General features: G+C 40.4%; 1 protein-coding gene across 1 annotated transcript in view; it reads right to left on the bottom strand.

Annotated features, from left to right (window-relative positions):
• DTNBP1 (dystrobrevin binding protein 1) overlaps positions 1–23,881 on the bottom strand; it is a 115,284-nt gene that overhangs the window by 46,627 nt on the left and 44,776 nt on the right. Inside the window, exon 7 of the mRNA XM_082848813.1 lies at positions 14,623–14,645. Within this exon, the coding sequence (XP_082704939.1) occupies positions 14,623–14,645 (23 nt within the window). The remainder of the gene's footprint in view (positions 1–14,622; positions 14,646–23,881) is intronic.

The following is a 23,881-nucleotide window of genomic DNA, read 5'->3' as shown; positions in this document are numbered from 1 at the left end:
GTGTCCCTACGTCTGAAGTGGGTCTCTTGTAGGCAGCATATATACAGGTCTTGTTTTTGTATCCATTCAGCCACTCTATGTCTTTTGGTTGGAGCATTTAATCCATTTACATTTAAGGTAGTTATCAATATGTATGTTCCTATTACCATTTTCTTAATTGTTTTGGGTTTGTTATTGTAGGTCTTTTCCTTCTCTTGTGTTTCCTGCCTAGAGAAGTTCCTTTAGCATTTGTTGTAAAGCTGGTTTGGTGGTGCTGAATTCTCTTAACTTTTGCTTGTCTGTGAAGGTTTTAATTTCTCCATCAAATCTGAATGAGATCCTTGGCTCGGTTATCTTGGTTGTAGGTTTTTCCCTTTCATCACTTTAAATATGTCCTGCCACACCCTTCTGGCTTGCAGAGTTCCTGCTGAAAGATCAGCTGTTAACCTTATGGGGATTCCCTCGTATGTTATTTGTTGCTTTTCCCTTGCTGCTTTTAATATTTTTTCTTTGTATTAAATTTTTGATAGTTTGATTAGTATGTGTCTTAGTGTGCTTCTCCTTGGATTTATCCTATATGGGACTCTCTGGGCTTCCTGGACTTGATTGACTATTTCCTTTCCCATATTAGGGAAGTTTTCAACTATAATCTCTTCAAATATTTTCTCACCCCCTTTCTATTTCTCTTCTTCTTCTGGGACCCCTATAATTCAAAAGTTGGTGCATTTAATATTGCCCCAGAGGTCTCTGAGACTGTCCTCAATTCTTTTCATTCTTTTTTCTTTATTCTGCTCTGCAGTAGTTATTTCCACTATTTTATCTTCCAGGTCACTTATCCATTCTTCTGCCTCAGTTATTCTGCTATCGATTCCTTCTAGAGAATTTTTAATTTCATTAATTGTGTTGTTCAGCATTGTTTGCTTGCTCTTTAGTTCTTCTAGGTCCTTGTTAAACGTTTCTTGTATTTTCTCCATTCTATTTCCAAGATTTTGGATCATCTTTACTATCATTACTCTGAATACTTTTTCAGGCAGACTGCCTATTTCCTCTTCATTTATTCGGTCTGGTGGGTTTTTGCCTTGCTCCTTCATCTGCTGTGTATTTCTCTGTCTTCTCATTTTGCTTAACTTACTGTGTTTGCAGTCTCCTTTTCGCAGGCTGCAGGTTTGTAGTTCCCATGGTTTTTGGTGTCTGCCCCCAGTGGGTAAGGTTGGTTCAGTGGGTTGTGTAGGCTTCCTGGTGGAGGGGACTGGTGGCTGTGTTCTGATGGATGAGGCTGGATCTTGTCTTTCTGGTGGGCAGGTCCACGTCTGGTGGTGTGTTTTGGGGTGTCTGTGACCTTATTATGATTTTAGGCAGCCTCTCCTCTAATGGGTGGGGCTGTGTTCCTGTCTTGCTAGTTGTTTGGCATGGGGTGGCCAGTATTGGAGCTTGCTGGTCGTTGAGTGGATCTGGGTCTTAGCATTGAGATGGAGAACTCTGGGAGACCTCTCGTCAATTGATATTACATGGGGCCAGGAGGTCTCTGGTGGACCAGTGTCCTGAACTCGGCTCTCCCACCTCAGAGGCTCAGGCCTGACACCTGGCCGGAGCACTAAGACCCTGTCAGCCACACGGCTCATCAGAAAAGGGAGAAAAATAAAATAAAATAAGAAAAAGGAAAAAAATAAAGTTATTAAAAAATATATTATTAAAATTTTAAAAAGTAATTTAAAAAAAAGAAAGAACAACCAAACCAATAAACAAGTCCACCAATGATAACAAGCGCTAGAAACTCTACTAAAAAGCCAAAAAAAGAATCCAAAAAAACCCCAGACAGACAGAACCTCAGGACAAATGGTAAAAGCAAACCTACACAGACAAAAATCACACAAAGCATACATATACACAATCACAAAAAGAGATAAAGGAAATATATATATATATAAAGGAAGAGAGCAACCAAATCAACAAACAAATCTACCAGTGATAATAAGCTCTAAATACTAAACTGAGATAAACATAAAACCAGAAACAAATTAGATGCAGAAAGGAAACCCAAGTCTACAGTTGCTCCCAAAGTCCACCTCCTCAATTTGGGATGATTCCTGTACTATTCAGGTATTCCACAGATGCAGGTACATCAAGCTGATCGCGGAGATTTAATCTGCTGCTCCTGAGGCTGTTGGGAGAGATTTCCCTTTCTCTTCTTTGTTCGCACAGCTCCCGGGGTTCAGCTTTGGATTTGGCCCCGCCTCTGCATGTTAGGTCACCCTCTGTTGTCTTTTGTGAAGTCTGAGGTCTTCTGCCAGCATTCAGTAGGTGTTCTATATGAGTTGTTCCACATGTAGATATATTTTTGATGTATTTGTGGGGAGGCAGGTGATCTCCACGTCTTACTCCTCCACCATCTTGAAGGTCTCCCCCTTAACTTGTATTCTTGAAATAAAATAAACATCTCTGCATTTTTGCAATTGTTCTTTCTTCTTCCTGGAATGTCCTTATTACCCTTTTCTGCCAGGTCAGCACTCAAGTGCCTCTCTCTAAATAGTTCATTACTCCTGCCTTAGTGTGCTCATTTTTATTCTAATATTTTTTACATTGTATTAAAATTATATATTTGCCTTTCTATCCTATAAGCTTTGCCACAGTGCTTTTAGCTCCTTGAGGACAGAGGACAGCTGTCTTACCCAACCTGAGTCTCCATTACCTAAATATTGCCAAATGGCAGGTGAAGAGTTTTGTCTTACATGTTAAGCTAACTCTTTGAGTTGAACCAACACATTCTACCCAAGTTTGCCATCTATCTATTACATCCAAATCTGTGGCATGCTACGGCTGCCAAGCCAACAGTACACATAATCCATACCCAAGTCATCCCAACAAGTGAGCCTCCTGATGGTCTCAGAATTCTCCAGTTCAGACAATCTCATTAATTTTATTTCTTCTTTTTAGCACAAATTTAGCCATGATTATCACTGGGAACTGTTCCACCTCAAAGATCTCAAACTGAAATTCTTTCTTTGACCACAAGATCCCCCTCAACAACCAAAGTGTTTTTCACCTTTAGGGCGTAGCCATCCCCAGTACCTTGTATCTGGCTTATTTTACTGGTCTCATCAGGCCTCTCCTTTCTGGCCTGAATTCCATGGCCAATCATTTTAATCATGATCTCATTAGCACCCAAGACTACCATGATCTGCTGATCCACAATATATGCTCTTTAACTCCCAGCTTTGTGTTAACCAAAGCATATTTGTTTTGGTTTATATTTCTACTTCTGAGCCTAGCCTTGCAAATTCAGACTACCTCCGTACACAGATTCTTTTTCCTGTATTACCTGCCAGCCTTTCCTCCTTTAAGGTCTCAGAGAAAGAGATGTCCTGGATCCTCTACAAGGATAATCTATCTGGATCTTTTTTCCCATCTTCTCTAGATCTTAATCAACTCCTTAACATCTTCAACTTCACCTTCTCCCCTGACCTTGATCCTGATTCTATCTCAAGTGACCTTTTCATCTCTTTCCTAATTTCTCGTGTACTTCTGATTTACAATCTGGATTCTCCCTTTACAAACAGCTCTGTCAGGTCACCAGTTGTCTATTCATCCCCATTCTGCTCAACTTTTTTGCATTACTTATAGCACTGATAACCACTTCTAGTTTAAACTTTCTCCTCTCTGGACTTCCTGTCACTGAATTGTCTTGGTCTTCCTCCAGTTTCGATGACCACTCTGGCCCTGTCTCCTTCATTGGCTCCACTTCCCAGAGCTAAGCCTTAAATGTGATCACACTGTATCAGGCTGGTCTTACCTGCCTTTCCCCACATACTCTCATGATGATCTACCCACTGTGATAGTGATAACCCCTAAATCCTGGCATGTTTTCACACTGTCAGTCACATTTCTGACACAGTTGGGTAATGTTGTATTGAGGAGGAGATTACACTGGATGTCCTCTTATATGATACAACTGGATACCATGTTGGTCATTTAATTTTTCAAAAGGCAGTTAATATAGCAATCCATTAAACACCACTTTAATTTAAAATATAACCATACTTTTTCCCCTGAATTCTTTGAGTATAGGTCAACTTGTTGAGAAAATCCTTGTATAAGCCACCTATACTGCACTGGGTAAAATTTCCAGCCTATTTTTAAAAGCAGAGCAGGAATTTAAGATCTGTGAAGCAATTTGTGCATAGAACCTTTCAGAATATTTATTATTTTCCTCCAAGTCTTTTCTAATTCCCAATTATACATTTTGCAGCAATTTTTAAAAGCTATTTACCTATATTAAGTCTTCCAAAGCAGTCAACTTAATTTTCTTACAAACAGTTCTCCTTAATGATGAGGTTTCATCATTTTATCTGATATTTAATTAAACTGCACATTAAGGGTGTGGAGAAAAGGGAACCCTCCTACACTGTTGGTGGGAATGTAAATTGGTACAACCACTATGGAAAACAGTATGGAGGTTGCCTAAAAAAACTAAAAATAGAACTACCATACGATCCAGCAATCCCACTCCTGGGCATATACCCAGAGAAAACCATAATCTGAAAAGATACGTGCACCCCAATGTTCACTGCAGCACTATTTACAATAGCCAAGACATGGAAGCAACCTAAATGTCCATCAACAGAGGAATGGATAAAAATGATGTGGTACATATATACAGTGGAATATTACTCAGCCATAAAAAATGAAATAATGCTATTAGCAGCAACATGGATGGACCTAGAGATTATCATACTAAGTAAAGTAAGTCAGACAGAGAAAGACAAATATCATATGATATCACTCATATGTGGAATCTAATTTTAAAAATGATACAAATGAATTCATTTACAAAACAGACTTACAGATATTGAAAACAAACTTATGGTTACCAAAGGGGAAACATGGAGGGGTGGGGAGGGAGGATAAATCAGGAGCTTGGGATGAACATACACACACTACTATACATAAGATAGATGACCAACAAGGACCTGCTGTATAACACAGGGAACTCTACTCAATATTCTGTGATAACTTATATGAGAAAAGAATCTAAAAATGAATGAAAATATGTATGCATAAAACTGAATTATCTTGCTATACCCCAGAAACTAACACAATATTGTAAATCAACTATACTCCAGTAAAGCTAAAATTAAAAAAAAACCAAAACACTGCACATTACAATAACGAGGGTAAATGAATTTGGGAACAAACAATTCACTCTGGGTAGCAATGAAAGTATTTGGCTGTACTGGCGAGTAGCCTATCAGCCACGAGCATTCAGCACGCTGTGGTATCAGTCAGTGTGTTTTACAGAGAAAAAGGAGAGTGACAGTTAATTTGGTAAGGCACATAAGTGAAAGAAAAAGAACAAGTTCGCATATTAAAGCCATGTTAAGTCGGGAATGATATGGAGATAAGAACAGTAACCAAGCCTAGATGTCCTCACCTCTACTCTTTTCAGTGCCACGATATTTCTAGACTGATACTTAAGAGTGATTAAGATTCATATATGAAATGACAATCTATTTTAAAAATTAAACTGGAAAAATGATGAAAATCCCTAAATAACAGACACATCTATTTGTGGCCAATTTCCTATGTCTTTAAGGACTGTGAAAAACTAACTTACTCTACATGTAGTTACAATGATGGGTTTCCTTCCCCGCTGAAAATAAAAAATTAAGACTTTTAAGATCCTACCCACCTTTTTATATTGTAATAATATTCAAGGGACTATCACTAAAGAGTTTAAATGAATGCAGTATTTGGGGGAACAGAGAAAACCTTCCTGTTGCCAATATTTTAAAAAACAAATAATAAACAATTAGTTTCAATAATGCTGTAGAGAGTTGTTAAGTATTTCACAAGTGCAAGGTGAACTTAAACTCATTAACCTCAATGGAGTACAGAAGGAAGAACCCAGAACTCAGTGGATCATACTGTTCTACGTTACTAACTTTGAGGATTACTAATTTTCCCTTTTTGTCCCCCAAAGTTAGCTCTTCCCCAACTTAGCAAGAACCTTTTAAATATAACTACAAGTAGAATAAAACAATTGGAGGAAGTAAAACCTTTTGTTTTCCTGCAACATATAAAGGAAAAAGAAAGGCAAAAGCAATGTTCAAAAAATAAGCAATTGTTATAATATGTTTGAATGAATTTTTTTCCTCCACTAATGTCTTGGAAGAGCAGTTATATTTCTCCTTTTCTTATTAGATGCTATTCACGCTTTTGAAATATTAGCAAAACACTCAAAAGGCAGAGCTTGGTTCAAGATGGCGGAGTAGAAGGATGTGCTCTCACTCCTTCTTGCAAGAACACCAGAATCACAACTAACTGCTGGACAATCATCGACAGGAAGACACTGGAACTCACCAAAAAAGATACCCCACATCCAAAGACAAAGGAGAAGCCACAATGAGATGGTAGGAGCGGCTCAATCACAAGAAAATCAAATCCCATAACTGCTGGGTGGGTGACTCACAGACTGGAGAACACTTATACCACAAAAGACCACCCACTGGCGTAAAGGTCCTGAGCCCCATGTCAGGCTTCCCAACCTGCAGGTCCGACAACGGGAGGAGGAATTCCTAGAGAATCAGACTTTGAAGGCTAGCGGGATTTGACTGCAGGACTTGGACAGGACTGGGGGAAACAGAGACTTCACTCTTGGAGGGCACACACAAAGTAGCATGCGCATCGGAACCCAGGGGAAGGAGCAGTGACCCCATGGGAGACTGAACCAGACCTACCTGCTAGTGTTGGAGGGTCTCCTGCAGAGGCAGGGGGTGGCTGTGTCTCACCGTGAAGACAAGGAAACTGGCAGCGGAAGTTCTGGGAGGTACTCCTTGGCGTGAGCCCTCCCTGAGTCTGCCATTAGGCTCACCAAAGAACCCGGGTAGGCTCCAGTGTTGGGTCGCCCTAGGCCAAACAACCAACAGAAAGGGAACCCAGCCCCACCCATCAGCAGACAAGCAGATTAAAGTTTTACTGAGCTCTGCCCACCAGAGCAACACCCAGCTGTACCCACCACCAGTCCCTCCCATCAGGAAGCTTGCTCAAGCCTCTTAGATAGCCTCATCCACCAGAGGGCAGACAGCAGAAGCAAGAAGAACTACAATCCTGCAGCCTGTGGAACAAAAACCACATTCACAGAAAGATAGGCAAGATGAAAAGGCAGAGGGCTATGTACCAGATGAAGGAACAAGATAAAACCCCAGAAAAACAACTAAATGAAGTAGAGATAGGCAACCTTCCAGAAAATGAATTCGGAATAATGATAGTGAAGATGATTCAGGACCTCGGAAAAAGAATGGAGGCAAAGATGGAGAAGATGCAAGAAATGTTTAACAAAGACCTAGAAGAATTAAAGAACAAACAGAGATGAACAATACAATAACTGAAATGAAAAATACACTAGAAGGAATCAACAGCAGAATAACTGAGGCAGAAGAACGGATAAGTGACCTGGAAGACAGAATGGTGGAATTCACTGCTGTGGAACAGAATAAAGAAAAAAGAATGAAAAGAAATGAAGACAGCCTAAGAAACCTCTGGGACAACATTAAACGCAACAACATTCGCAATATAGGGGTCCCAGAAGGAGAAGAGAGAGTGAAAGGACCAGAGAAAATATTTGAAGAGACTATAGTCGAAAACTTCCCTAACATGGGAAAGGAAATAGCCACCCAAGTCCAGGAAGTGCAGAGAGTCCCATACAGGATAAACACAAGGAGAAACACACTGAGACACATAGTAATCAAATTGGCAAAAATTAAAGACAAAGAAAAATTATTGAAAGCAGCAAGGGAAGAACGACAAATAACATACAAGGGAACTCCCATAAGGCTAACAGCTGATTTCTCAGCAGAAACTACAAGCCAGAAGGGAGTGGCATGATATACTTAAAGTGATGAAAGGGAAGAATCTACAACCAAGATTACTCTACCAGGCAAGGATCTCATTCATATTTGATGGACAAATCAAAAGCTTTACAGACAAGCAAACGCTAAGAGAATTCAGCACCACCAAACCAGTTCTGCAACAAATGCTAAAGGAACTTCTCTAAGTGGGAAACACAAGAGAAGAAAAGGACCTACAAAAACAAACCCAAAACAATTAAGAAAATGGTAATAGGAACATACATATCGATAATTACCTTAAACGTGAACGGATTAAATGCTCCAACCAAAAGACACAGGCTTGCTGAATGGATACAAAAACAAGGCCCATATAATATGCTGTCTACAAGAGTCCAACTGCAGACCTAGGGACACGTACAGACTGAAAGTGAGGGGATGGAAAAAGATATTCCATGCAAACGGAAATCAAAAGAAAGCTGGAGTAGCAATACTCATATCAGATAACACAGACTTTAAAATAAAGAATGTTACAAGAGACAAGGAAGGACACTACATAATGATCAAGGGATCAATCCAAGAAGAAGATAAAACAATTATAAATATATATGCACCCAACATAGGAGCACCTCAATACATAAGGCAACTGCTAACAGCTATAAAACAGGAAAGCGACAGTAAAACAATAACAGTGGGGGACTTTAACACCTCACTTACACCAATGGACAGATCATACAAAGAGAAAATTAATAAGTAAACACAAGCTTTAAATGACACAATAGACCAGATAGATTTAATTGATATTTATAGGACACTGCATCCAAAAACAGATTACACTTTCTTCTCAAGTGCACATGGAACATTCTCCAGGATAGATCACATCTTGGGTCACAAATCAAGTCTTAGTAAATTTAAGAAAATTGAAATCATACCAAGCATCTTTTCTGACCACAACACTATGAGATTAGAAATCAATGACATGGAAAAAAAAAACGTAAAAAACACAAAAACATGAAGGCTAAACAATACATTCCTAAATAACCAGGAGATCACTGAAGAAATCAAAGAGGAAATCAAAAAATACCTAGAGACAAATGACAATGAAAACATGATGATCCAAAACCTATGGGAGGGCTTCCCTGGTGGCGCAGTGGTTGAGAGTCCGCCTGCCGATGCAGGGGACACGGGTTCGTGCCCCGGTCCGGGAAGATCCCACATGCCGCAGAGTGGCTGGGCCCGTGAGCCATGGCCGCTGAGCCTGCGCTTCCGGAGCCTGTGCTCCGCAGCGGGAGAGGCCACAACAGTGAGAGGCCCACGTACCGCAAAAAAAAAAAAAAAAAAAACCTATGGGAGGCAGCAAAAGCCGTTCTAAGAGGGAAGTTTATTGCTATACAAGCCTACCTCAAGAAACAAGAAAAATCTCAAATAAACAATCTAACCTTACACCTAAAGGGGCTAGAGAAAGAAGAACAAACAAAACCCACAGTTAGCAGAAGGCAAGAAATCATCAAGATCAGAGCATAAATAAATGAAATAGAAACAGAACAATAGCAAAGATCAATAAAACTAAAAGCTGGTTCTTTGAGAAGATAAAATCAGTAACTCCTCAAATCAATAAAATTAGAAATGAAAAAGGAGAAGTTATAACAGACACCACAGAAACACGAAGCATCCTAAGAGACTACTACAAGCAACGCTATGCCAATAAAATGGACAGCCTGGAAGAAATGGACAAATTCTTAGAAAGGTATAACCTTCCAAGAATGAACCAGGAAGAAACGAAAATATGAACAGACCAATCACAAGTAATGAAATTGAAAGTGTGATTAAAAATCTTCCAACAGGGCTTCCCTGGTGGCACAGTGGGTGAGAGTCCACCTGCCGATGCAGGGGACGCGGGTTCGTGCCCCGGTCCAGGAAGATCCCACGTGCTGCGGAGCACCTGGACCCGTGAGCCATGGCTGCTGAGCCTGCGCGTCCGGAGCCTGTGCTCCGCAATGGGAGAGGCCACAACAGTGACAGGCCTGCGTACCACAAAAAAAAAAAAAAAAAAAAAAAAATCTTCCAACAAACAACAGTCCAGGACCAGATGGCTTCACAGGTGAATTCTATCAAACATTTAGAGAAGAGCTAACACCCATCTTTCTCAAATGCTTCCAAAAAATTGCAGAGGAAGGAACACTCCCAAACTCATTCTATGAGGCCACCATCACCCTGATACTAAAACCAGACAAAGATACTACAAAAAAAGAAAATTACAGACCAATATCACTGATGAATATAGATGCAAAAATTCTCAACAAAATACTAGCAAACAGAATCCAACAACACATTAAAAGGATCATACACCATGATCAAGTGGGATTTATCCCAGGGATGCAAGAATTCTTCAATATACGCAAATCAATCAATGTGATACACCAATATTAACAAATTCAAGAAGAAAAACAATATGATCATCTCAATAGATGCAGAAAAAGCTTTTGACAAAATTCAACACCCACTTATGATAAAAACTCTCCAGAAAGTGGGCATAGAGGGAACCTACCTCAACATAATAAAGGCCATATATGACAAACCCACAGCAAACATCATTCTCAATGGTGAGAAAGTGAAAGCATTTCCTCTAAGATTAGGAACAAGATAAGGATGTCCACTCTCACTACTATTATGCAACATAGTTTTGGAAGTTCCTAGCCATGGCAATCAGAGAAGAAAAAGAAATAAAAGGAATACAAATTGGAAAAGAAGTAAAACTGACACTGTTTGCAGATGACATGATACTATACATAGAGAATCCTAAAGATGCCACCAGAAAACTACTAGAGGTAATCAATGAATTTGGTGAAGTTGCAGGATACAAAATTAATGCACAGAAATCTCTTGCATTCCTATACACTAATGATGAAACACCTGAAAGAGAAATTAAGGAAACACTCCCATTTACCACTGCAACAAAAAGGATAAAATACCTATATGCAAAGAATAAAAAGAATAAAAGACCTGTATGCAGAAAACTGTAAGACAATGATGAAAGAAATTAAAGATGATACCAACAGGTGGAGAGATATACCATGTTCTTGGATTGGAAGAATCAATATTTGGAACATGACTATACTACCCAAAGCAATCTACAGATTCAATGCAATCCCTATCAAACTACCAATGGCATTTTTAAAAATTAATTTATTTATTTTGGCTGCACTGGGTCTTTGTTGCGGTACACAGGCTTCCTCTGGTTGCGGTGCGTGGGCTTCTCACTGCGGTGGCTTCTCTTGTTGCAGAGCATGGGCTCTAGGCGTGCGGGCTTTAGTAGTTTTGGCTCGTGGGCTCTAGAGCACAGGCTCAGTAGTCGTGGTGCACAGGTTTAGTTGCTCCGCGGCACGTGGCATCTTCCCGGACCAGGGCTCGAACCCGTGTCCCCTGCACTGGCAGGTGGATTCTTAACCACTGCGCCACCAGGGAAACCCCTATGGCATTTTTAACGGAACTAGAACAAAAAAATCTTAAAATTTGTAGAGAAACATAAAAGACCCCGAATAGCCAAAGCAGTCTTGAGGGAAAAAAACGGAGCTGGAGGAATCAGACGCCCTGACTTCAGACTATACTACAAACTTACAGTAATCAAGGCAATATAGTATGGGCACAAAAACAGAAATATAGATTAATGGAACAAGACAGAAAACCCAGAGATAAACCCACACACCTACTGTCAACTAATCTATGACAAAGGAGGCAAGGATATATAATGGAGAAAAGACAGTCTCCTCAATAAGTGATGCTGGTAAAACTGGACAGCTACATGTAAAAGAATGAAATTAGAACACTGCCTAACACCATACATAAAAATAAACTCAAAATGGATTAGAGACCTAAATATAATACCGGACACTATAAAACTCTTAGAGGAAAACATAGGAAGAACACTCTTTGACATAAATCACAGCAAGATCTTTTTTGACCCACTTCCTAGAGTAATGGAAATAAAAACAAAAATAAACAGATGGGATCTAATGAAACTTAAAAGCTTTTGCACAGCAAAGGAAACCATAAACAAGACGAAAAGACAACCCTCAGAATGGGAGAAAATATTTGCAAACGAATCAACAAAGGATTAATCTCCAAAATATATAAATAGCTCATGCAACTCAATATTAAAAAAATAAACAACCCAATCCAAAAAATGGGCAGAAGACCTAAATATTTCTCCAAAGAAGATATACAGATTGCCAACAAACACATGAAAGAATGCTCTATATCACTAATCATTAGAGAAATGCAAATCAAAACCACAGTGAGGTATCACCTCACACCAGCTAGAATGGGCATCATCAGAAAATCTACAAACAACAAATGCTGGAGAGGGTGTGGAGAAAAGGGAACCCTCTTGCACTGTTGGTGGGAATGTAAATTGATACAGCCACTATGGAGAACAGTACAGAGGTTCCTTAAAAAACTAAAAGTAGAACTACCATATGACCCAGCAATCCCACTACTGGGCATATACCCTGAGAAAACCATAATTCAAAAAGACACATGCACCCCAATGTTCATTGCAGGAATATTTACAATAGCCAGGTCATGGAAGCAACCTAAATGTCCATCGACAGACGAATGGATAAAGAAGATGTGGTATACATATACAACGGAATATTACTCAGCCATAAAAAGGAACAAAACTGGGTCATTTGTGGAGACGTGGGTGGACCCAGAGACTGTCATACAGAGTGAAGTACGTTGGACAGAGAAAAACGAGTATCGCATATTAACGCATATATGTGGAACGTATAAAAATGGTACAGATGAACCGGTTTGCAGGGTAGAAATTGAGACACAGATGTAGAGAGCAAACGTATGGACACCAAGGGGGGAAAGCCACGGGGGAGTGGGGGTGGTGGTATGATGAATTGGGCAATTGGGATTGACATGTATACACTGATGTGTATAAAATGGATGACTAATAAGAAGCTGCTGTATAAAAAAAAAATTCAAAAAATAACACTCAAGAGGAAAAAATTTTCAATGACTATTAGTTCTTTAAAACACTAGATATGATACAATAATCAGTTTAGGGTCTGTTCAAATTTGAGAGCTTTAATTGGCCTGTGGGTGGGTTGGATGTGCTGTTAAATATTGTGCATAATTAGGGATGTGTGTGTAAACAAGATATTTCAGCATAAATTGAATTATTCTATCAGGTATTATGTAACACTATCTAACCTTTTGCAAACTGCTGGTCTCCTTTTTTTCTGTGAATACTGTCATACAAAAAAAAAAAAAAAGCCTCAGTACTGAGATGCAAGCAAAGTTGACATTTTACATCATCTGTGTTCCTGCCTGTCTTTTAATATTAAGTTGCTTTTTTTCTTCTAACATAAGAAGATGCTAGCAGACTAAAAGAAAAGAAGGAGAGGGAGAATAATTTTATGAGGGTTTCAAATCTTATTTTAAACCAGTGAGGAAAAATAATGTACATGAGTTGTGGTTCACAAATTGATTAAGAATAATGATGTAGCCATGATAATACATCACATGATCATTGAACATGGCCCTCAACAAACTGGCCATGAACTTAATCATTTACTATAACTAGTCAGTCAAATAGAAACTCAGCCAAAACAAGTCTGTCTGATTATAGTCATAGTAGGAATAAGCCTTTATACCTTTTACCTTGCGGGTTACTTATTTTCTCTAACACATCCAAATAAATCATACACGTGAACAATTCAGCTGTAAATAATATATGGAAAATCTTTAACCAGTAACTCTAAAAGTCAATACTAGCTTATATATGAAACATAATAAGCAATAATTCAAAGTCTTCTCGGTTACTGAAATTCTCTGAGAAAAGAAATTTCACTACTCAATTGCTAATGAGTAATTGAAAAGTGGCAAACTGGAAGGGCTTTCGGCTGTTGGAAAGTTTGTGGTTTTCCCTATTTTTCACAAGTGTTTCCCCATAACCAGTAAGGGTCAACGTGACCAAGAATTATTCTTCAGTGCCCACCTGCAACAGTTCCCTAAAATCAAAAAGCAATGCTGGGCACTTTTAGTATCTCAGAATATAGTTCATCAAAGCTTGTAATTTTACAGATTGAGAAACTAAGGCTGAAAAAGATAAAGAGATGTATCCAAAGTTACAAGATGGTGGCAGAGCATGACCCAGCACTGAAAACCTCGCAGGAGGTTCATGTGACTCTGGGTCAACTGCAGGGCCACCTCTCTGCCTTTATCACCACAGCCTCTACGTGTGGCCCAGGCTCAGCACAACAGAAACCAGAATCTTTTTAAATTATGATTCTCTGGGACTTCCCTGGTGGTCCCGTGGCTAAGACTCCGCGCTCCCAATGCAGGGGGCCCGGGTTCTATCCCTGGTCAGGGAACTAGATCCCACATGCCACAACTAAGAGTCCACATACTGCAACTAAAGATCCTGTGTGCCACAACTAAGACCTGACCCCGCACAGCCAAATAATAAATAAATAAATGTTTAAAAAAAAAACCCAAAACACTACGATTCTCAACAACCTCAAAGTTAGCGCTGTGTCTCCTAACATACTACTTATAATGTCATTAGCAGAAACTCTCACTTGGTACATGTGTTACAGCTAAAAAAGAATATCAAAACCACCTGTGATTAAATAAAATTTATGAAAACAGTATTAAGCAAACTTTTATTTTCTGATGTAAACTGTCTGATTTAAAGAAAAATGAATGCATTCTTTCATCATCAACAAGAGAGAACATCTGACATCAATTAACTCTCATCTACTTTAAAGTGAAGAATTAAACACAAAATTACCTTTGAAGGTTTCAAGTTCCTTCCTGTAGGGAAAAAAAGATATAAATTTATTAATCTATTCCCAATGGAAACTGCTCTTAGATTATAAAGTTTTAAGTACTTCAAATGCCCAGAGTGGTATTTCTAGATGCTCACATGTCAATTATACTTCAGTGAAATTACCAGTACAATTAGCCTAAAGCTACTATTTTCAGTTTTTCTGCTATTACCCTATTAATGGTTCAAAAAAGTTCTACCAAAATGTAAACTATTAAAACACTGAAATACTTATAAGAAGACATACAGCATTTTAATGCCAGCTAGGAACCATCTAGTATATGTAAGAATCAGTTTATAAAAGCACTTAACAATTTTCCCTCCACTGATAAATATTAAACAACAGATTTTTAAAATCTTTAATTAAAAATCATCCAGAATAGGAGCAGTGTTTTCCCCTGTTAAATGAAAGGGGAGAGCATATATCAAAGGACTGAAGTCCATAGATCATCCTGACACAAAAGGGCCAAGCCTCCAGGAAATCCTCTGGTTTGTAATTTTTGTCAGTGTCAATTAGCGATGCTGAAACACAAAGTTTCCTGGGGAAGTGTAAAGCCAGGGAAGATAGATGAACAATCATATAACAAAACATTTTTTAAATAAATCTATTTATTCATTCATTCATTCATTTATGGCTGTGTTGGGTCTTCGTTGCTGCGCATGAGCTTTCTCTACCTGGGGCGAGCAGGAGCTACTCTTCGTTGTGGTGTGCAGGCTTCTCACTGCAGTGGCTTCTCTTGTTACAGAGCACGGGCTCTAGGCACACGGGCTTCAGTAATTGTGGCACGCAGGCTCAGTAGTTATGGCTTGCAGGCTCTAGAGCACAGGCTCAGTAGTTGTGGCGCACGGGCTTAGTTGCTCCGTGGCATGTGGGAATCTTCCCGGACTAGGGCTCGAACCCGTGTCCCCTGCATTGGCAGGTGGATTCTAAGCCACTGTGCCACCAGGGAAGTCCCCATAATACAAAACATTTTTGACAAAGAAGTCAAAAGCAAGTTTTTTTCAGGTTTTCCTTTATAATTTTGTAATTATATTTTTCTCATTACCAGTACTAATAATTTTGAGGAGGCAAATTCATTTAGTAAAGGTTTGTTATCCCACTCAAAATATGAGACATTTCTTTTATTTGCATGTACGTTTTACTAAAAATCTAGAGCTATTTTAGATTCTCAAATCAGTATTCCACATTGCTAATTACAATACCCGTCACGCTCCAAAACAGTTGACTACAATGAACAGCTGGCTGGTGGAACTGGCAAGGTGCCACTGAAAAGCCAATATTCTTGTAACAGCCAAGTGAAGGTTCTTAAATCAGATGGTCATCTCACCCCTCTCTTTTTTCTAAAAATACCAACTCATGATAGTATTGCCCCAGCACCACAGTTCATTAACTAAGAAAAAAGAATGTTATTTTCAATCCTATCATTTTTAAAAAAAAAGAGTGCAATTGTTTCCCTTGAGCCAATAGCCCAGCTGCATTCTTAAAAGACTAGGTACAAAGTAAACATGCCTAAAACCTACTTTACACTCCAATAACGGGATGAAAGCCGAAATAGCCCTGGCGGAAAGGCAACATGTATTGTAAGAGAATATCCTGAAGAGATAGCTTCAATCTACTTTTTTTTTTCTCTACTTCTATTGATGCCCTCGTGTGAGCAATCCCCTATGGCCACCAAGGGGTGGACAAGATGACGGAATACTCAGTTCAGTATTTAGGAAGTAATTCTTTTCTCTCTGATTACAGTCTTTAGATAGTGTCTGCCTTCCTTCTTTTAGAACATGCAGCAGTAAACAAAATTTCAAAAAAGCACCTCCTGTTTTAAAAAGGTGAAACTTGGAGTAATGATTTCAGACATTGTTTTTCCCTTACTCGCGCCCTGAATACTAAAAACCATAAAGCGAAGAATCCAGTGTCTACTTTATTAATGAGTCATTGCCCAATTGAGGGAAGCTTTCACGTGGAAGGGAAGCTTACCATGCCCACCTTCCAACCTTCTGGCTGCCTCATCAAAGCAACGGAAAGCTGCTATGAGAAAAGAGGAAAGGCGAGCCGGGTGCTCTCCCTAGACACCTCTGCTTACAGACTGTCATGGCCCACGGCAGTTCAAGAAACTTCCTCTCAGGAAGTAATCCACTCCTGTACCCAATTCCTAAGAAAGAAGACTGGCTGAGGTAGTGGTGGTACAGATAACGGTGGTTTAAGCTAAAAGTCAGTACTACGGAACTTTTAAAGAACTGATAAAGGAAATCAGTAGCACTGAAAGCCTTGAAGTGTTGTAATTTTTAGGGCAAACTCCACAATGTCAGAGGTAACAGCATCTGGAAATACAGAAGATATAAGAGAAGGGAGGGAAAGGCACGTCAAGCAGAGGTAACGGTGGAAGTGAAGCCGTGGAGGCTGAATGGTGTGGGTTATCTTCAGGAAAGAACAATTCAGAAGAGCAGGCTGAATGAAGAGAAAGTAGTGGGAGATGAGGCTAAAGAGGTAGAGGATTCTGAGTGCCAGGCTAAAAGGATTTGGTTTTATTTTTAGCAGGAGAAAAACTTGAGCAAATCTGTGCTTTGGGAAGAACATTCTAGCCGTGATGGACAGATGCACTAACGAGGGGGAGCAGAAAGCAGGGAGCACTCAGGAAACCATCAGAAGAGTTTGAAGAAGAGCCAACTAGTGCCTGGAAAGGGCAACATAAGTGGCAATGGCCATGAAGAGAGGGAGTCCAATTTGAAAAACGCCATGGAGAAGACTCAACAGACCATGGCAACTGATGACATGGGCACAAGTACATAACCGTGAGAGTTCTAGTCTGGATCACTGGAAGGAAAGGGAATTCGTTAGCAGAACACTTAGGAAGAGGAGCAGATTTTGGAGGGCAGCGCATGAGTTCAGTTTGGAACTTAATGAAATAATCTGGAAGGTAGGAAACCTAAGGCTGGTGATGCTGAAAGACATGACTCCCATCCCCTGAAACCCACTCAGGGATTCAGCTCCCCCACTGCCCGTTCAGTCCTGAACCTACTCCAGCTTGGCTTCCAGACCCCACCACTGCAAAGTGAGGGTCACCAGCAATCACCAAGCTGCCGAAGGCAATGCTCACTCTCAGTTTTCATCCGAATCCCTCAGCAGAATTTGATTCCTTGAGAAAGTTTTCTCTAGTTTTTCTCCTTCTCCCTCAGCTCCTTCTGCTACTTCTCTACCCGTTCCAGACCACTAGATGCTGGAGCTCTGCCAGCCTGGTCCTGGGCCCTCTGCGTAACTTATATTCTCTCACAAGGCAATTCATTCAGCTATGCAGCCTTAAATACCATCCACATACTGACTTCCTGATTTATACTTCCTGTCTTGATCTCTTCTTTGAGCTCCAGACGCAAATGCAACTGCCTATTTGAGAGCTCTGCTCAAAGTGGAGCAGGCTTCCCAACGATACCTGTAAAAGAGCCTGTTCGGGCTTCTCTGGTGGCACAGTGGTTAAGAATCCATCTGCCAATGCAGGGGACACAGGTTTGACCCCTGGTCTGGAAAGATCCCACATGCCACGGAGCAACTAAGCCCATGCGCCACAACTACTGAGCCTGTGCTCTAGAGTCTGCAAGCCACAACTACTGAGCCTGCGCGCCACAACTACTGAAGCCCGCGCGCCTAGAGCCCCTGCTCTGCAACAAGAGAAGCCACCGCAATGAGAAGCCCTCACACCGCAACGAAGAGTAGACCCCGCTCGCCACAACTAGGGAAAGCCCGTGCGCAGCAACGAAGACCCAATGGCAGCCAAAAATAAATAAAGTAAATCGATTAAAAAAAAAAAAGAGCCTGTTCTTCCTTCAGTCTCTCTCATCTCAACTCATGCCATTACCAAGTTCCTCAAGCTTTGGTTTATCCATCTCCCTCCTTCGCCACATCTAATCCATCAATATATCCTATTAATTCTATCTCAAAACATGTCCTGAATCCATCCATTTCTCCCCATCGTCACTACTGTCGCGATGATAAATATCGTGCCTTGGATAAATATTCATTTTCTCATACTGAATGTAATCTTTGATCATTCATTCAACAAAAAATGTACTGAGCCTTAGACACTAGGAATAATGTTAGGAGTAGCAGTAGGAATGATGCTCAGGTTGGGTTATACACGTTCCATAACCTCAAGCAACTTTAGTGAGAAGAGACAGAAGTAAAGCAACAGTTAGAAACTGATGTCATAGATTAGTGCTCTGATAATGCCAGCCATGCCGAGGATTTTCTAGGAATACAGAGGAGGGAGCAACTCACAAACTGTGGGTTGCCGGGAAAGGCTTCCTGGAGGAGCCAGGATTGAACTGAGTTTTGAGGGAAAGTATAACTGATGATGACAGGTAACACTGATTGAAAACATGGCAGATGCTTCACTCTTGATCATTATTACGTCATACTCGCAGCTAACCAAATGAAAAAGCATAGGTGACCAGGAGTTCTAAGTTCTGGCTACTCTCCAAACTCTTATCCAAGTTCACCTTTTCCATGAAGATATCCTTCACACTCAAATGGCCATCTCCCCTTACCTCAACTCCTATAGCACTCAGGTCCATCAGTTTTATAACACCTGGTGCACCGCCTTGTAATGCAGCGATCTCCATGCAGGTATCATCTCTACAATTACACTGCAGAGATCCTGAAGTGCAGAGAGCATGTCACATCCGCCCTGATCACACATGTGCACAGAGTCAGACACAACAGACACTCAGCAGCAAGTCATGATTATCAAGTACTGTGGCTGCAGGATGACTAAGAATAGCTGCTTCTTCAAAGAAGCCTTTGCTAGGACTAGGGAGGATTTTATTCTTTATACAAAAGTTTGACCGCATAGTCTCTCATCTGATAACAACGTGTTTGCCTCTTGCAATTTCAAAAATCTGAGTCTCTTCTTTTTCAAAGTTTAATAATATTTTCAGAAGATCAAATAAGTAGAAAGAATTGAAATGCCTTCCTTTAGATTTTACCATATTTTAAATTTTACTCAATTCAGCAAAGGCCGTCACAAAATTTAGCATAACCAACCCTGAAACTAAAACATTCACCAAATAACACCAGACTCAAAAATCTAATATTTCCAAAGGGCGAAACTGCTATTTAATCATTTTCTCTACAGGGGTTATGAGGGCAGAAAAAAAAAAAAAGCATCACATTAATAAATAAATCTATGGAGTGTTGCAAGAAGTATATTAAATCCGTATACGTATAGAAATCAACTAAATCAGACCCACAGATGCAAACTTAATAGATTGGAACCACTGGATAAATGTCTCCATAAACACAATCATCTCACAGATGGAAGCACACTTTCTCTAAACACTAAACTGCTTCCCCAGGACAAATCCATGATAAAAACCTTACACAATGATTCTCTATGGCAAAATACCACATTCAAAATGTGAAGTGCAAAATCAACTCTCACATTTTTCTTCATATTTGAAAATGTTTAGGGGAAATTGTTTTAAAAGTATGATCAGCAATACTTTCTGTATTGAACACAGTAGAAGAGTGTCCCTTTGTTATGGCTGATGGATAGGAAAGTTCATAGGAAAGATCTTACAAGACCTCTTTCACAAAAGACCAGCTACTATTCACTATTACCCAATCTTTTGTTTCTTAGCATTCTACAGTCATGAAAATGTGTACCCTTATGCACTTGGTGAGTTTGTGGTTAAGAGGGTAGAAAGTGGATGAAGGTGGCACTGGGGGAGAGCTGGCCTACCTGCTTGAGGTAATTTTCACAAAACTGTATCTTAGAAGTCCCTGCTGTCATTTGCTCCTTACACAGGTACTGTGGAGGGGCATGTGTTATAGAACAAGATCTTTTTAATACATAGAATGGGAGGTGGCAACAACCAAGAACAGAACCCAAGAGAATAACAGAACTAAAGCATCTACAATGGCAACTAGACACTAACCTACAGTAGAGAAGAAAATTTAGGATATGAGTGTTATAGAAGTAAAAAAAGGACAGTTTCAAGAGGTCAGGTACATAAGGACTGATTTGTCAATGGGCTTAGTTACCTAAAGACTAAGAAGAAAAATACAGGTTAAATATTTAAAGTGCATCATGGATTTGGTCTCCATGAACGTCTCAATATGACACAACCTGTATACGATCTTTCTCTAGAACAATATTTTAACTTCAGTGTGCCATGCATCTTGTCCATTCACAAGCAACCTGTCAGAATGATCTACCTCGTTGGCTATGAGCTATTTTTGTATTTCTACAAATATTCCTCAGCTTTGTCTGGGATACAGTTAATTTATTTGGAAACAGTTTGATCTTTCTGATGCTTGCTTTTATGCTTAGTTAAGCAGGTCTGGAACAGGGCTCAGTCAAGGGCTAACTGTACCCCTGCTGAAGGATACGCTCCTGAGGGCTCTGCCTGGTACCCCAGGAACTCTAAGCTTTTTCAGTCTGGCCGCTGGGCTCAGGCACAGTGCGAGGATGTGAGCGCTGGGCACTGCTAGCTGACCCTTTTTGATGATATCTCCTCCTGCCTCAGGTGGTTTCCTCACATGAATTACCGGTCCTTTGCTGAATATTCAGGGGAGCTTTCTGCAGATTTTCGGTATCCTCTCTCCCTGGTACTGTGTCCTGTGAACTCTGGCTGCCTTGGGTCCCCAGGTGCTCAGCTGTTCTTCAGTTCAGAGAGTCTGCCAGGCTCTACCTGGGCCCCTCCCTGCACTTAGCCTGGAAACGCTCAAGGCAGGATGCTGGGGAAACCACAGGGCTCGTTCCACCTGTTTCCTATCGATCAAGGAGATCACTTCTCTTCTTTGCCCAATGTCTTCCAAAGTGTTATTTCCTTTATTTTGTCTGTTTTTTGGCTGCATCAGGTGGGAGAGTAAGTCTGGTCCCTGTTATTCCAGCTTGGGAGGATCCTTTCTGTAAAAGCACTGCCCGAAGGAAAGCTCTCCTGATCTACTTTCCATTCAGCACCCAAATGGATCTCCACGCAGAACCTCGGGAGCCAGTTATTGCCTTTCTGCCTATCTCTGTTGGACCTCCTTCTCTGTTGTTCACCTTGGAGAATGCCACTGGTTTCTTCTGTTCTATTCTCAGCAAAGCCAGGCCTGTGGCAAGTCTCCCAGGCACACCATCCTCAACACTCTGACATGGAAGAGCAGCTCAGACCCGTGGCCCACAGCCTGTCTAGTGGACAGTCAGTTCTTGAAGCTCAGGAGTTTGGTGGGTTATTCTCTAGAACATAAGCTGGTCAAATACTACTAAAGATAACATCTCAAATAAATCTGTTATGCTTTGCTTTAAAGATTTTCTAAACTGTCTACAGTCCACATTAACATAAAAATAAAACACAAAGAAGAGCATAGTTCCTTAGCATTAGCTGTAATACATAAAGCAAAAGGATTAATGACTCTCTCAAAATATGCCTGGGCACTGAATCTTATCAACAGAAGCAGTGCCCCCCACTCACAGGAGAGAGTTTCTAAGAGATGACAATTAAGTTTCAAAGTCTAAATGAATCAGTGAAAAATGCTTCTAGAGTTTAGTATGCCCCAAAGCAGATTTCAAGTCCAAAGCAAGACTGTGTTAAAATTATGAGTCATTTATAATTAAGTTGAAATACTAAAATTACACTGTTCTTCAAGATGTAGCTATTTTCAGAGAAATTCTGATGGTATGCTGCATACTGAACGGGAAAACAAAGGATCCAAAAGTCTGGAAGTAAGAAATATTTAATTAAATCACTCACATATAACTTTAACTAAATTATTATGGAAGAATCTCGATAATAATTCTAAGGAATATTATGGTGGTACCGAAAAGATGACAAATTTAGAAGGCTGAGTTTCTTTTTAGCTCTACTTCTTCATTCTTCTAAACGTATCTGTTGCTCCTCTGCTTGGAAGGATGTCATCCCCCATCCCCGTGTGGCTGCCTCCTTACTCAGGTCTCAGCTCTCACGTGTCCTCCACGAAGGGCCTTCCCTGCTCACCCCAGCGAAGCAACCCTCCCCACCTCTATAACGTTATTCTGTTCTATTTTCTTCAATATAATTGTCTGAAATTATCTTTTTTTTAAAATCATGTACAGGGACTTCCCTGGCAGTCCAGCGGCTAGGACTCCACACTCCCAATGCAGGGGGGGCCCAGGTTCGATCCCTGGTCAGGGAACTAGATCCCATGTGCCGCAACTAAGACCCAGCACAGCCAAACAACCAAACAAATAAGTTAAAAATAAATAAAATCATGTACACACTTATCATCTATTTCTCCCCACACCCATGACTACAAACGCTAGCTGACTCCCGAATCTCAAGTCCATTTCTCTAACTGCTAGCTAGACAATGTCAATGGTCTTAGGTTCTTTATTGTGGCTCATATATTCAATATTAACGCTTCCTACTTGATGAAAAATGTATGTCCCATTGGTTATGAAAACCTATGCAAGGCATCTAGGAGTTACACTTGTATGGCTAACTCATCTTCTGAACCATATGACAACCTAACTACTGGTACCAGTACTTGTCTCTGCCTACAGCCATATTTCATGCACTATACCATGTTTTACTATTGATCAAGGCGGTGTCTATTCCTGTCCATAAAAGCTATCAGTAGGGCTTCCCTGGTGGCACAGTGGTTGAGAGTCCGCCTGCCGAGGCAGGGGCCGCGGGTTCGTGCCCCGGTCCGGGAAGATCCCACATGCCGTGGAGCGGCTGGGCCCATAAGCCATGGCCGCTGAGCCTGCGCGTCCGGAGCCTGTGCTCTGCAACGGGAGAGGCCACAACAGTGAGAGCCCCGCGTACCGCAAAAAAAAAAAAAAAAAAAAGCTATCAGTAATAGCAATATCACTTTATATGCAGAAGAGTTATTAGAAAAGCTATTTATGGGTATCTTCTCCCTACAATTATACAGTTGCTTATATGTCACTTTCATTAGATAACCAGCTAAAGTAGGATGTCCTTTTTCAATGCAGAGATACTTAGGTTAAACCGTCTATTCAAATGTTTTTCAAGGGTAGATACACCCCTAGGAGTGTTCTAAAGCTCTATGTTTCCCTCTGCCCACACTGAGAATCTGCCATAGTAAGCCACATTACTGTTGGGATGGGTCACATCCCTCTTTTCACAGGAGGCAGGAATTTATTCTGTGCCGGGAACTTCTATCAAATATATGACAAAATATCGTATATCCGTTCTCAACTACAGATGCACTGATACCAACATCTGGGACGGATTCCACTTATCC

This window comes from Leucopleurus acutus (assembly GCF_964270905.1).
Source record: "Leucopleurus acutus genome assembly, chromosome: 10".
In the NCBI taxonomy this organism is placed as follows: Eukaryota; Metazoa; Chordata; class Mammalia; order Artiodactyla; family Delphinidae; genus Leucopleurus; species Leucopleurus acutus.
The sequence above is the reverse complement of the archived record's forward strand: the minus strand, read 5'-3'. Positions and strand labels throughout refer to the sequence as shown.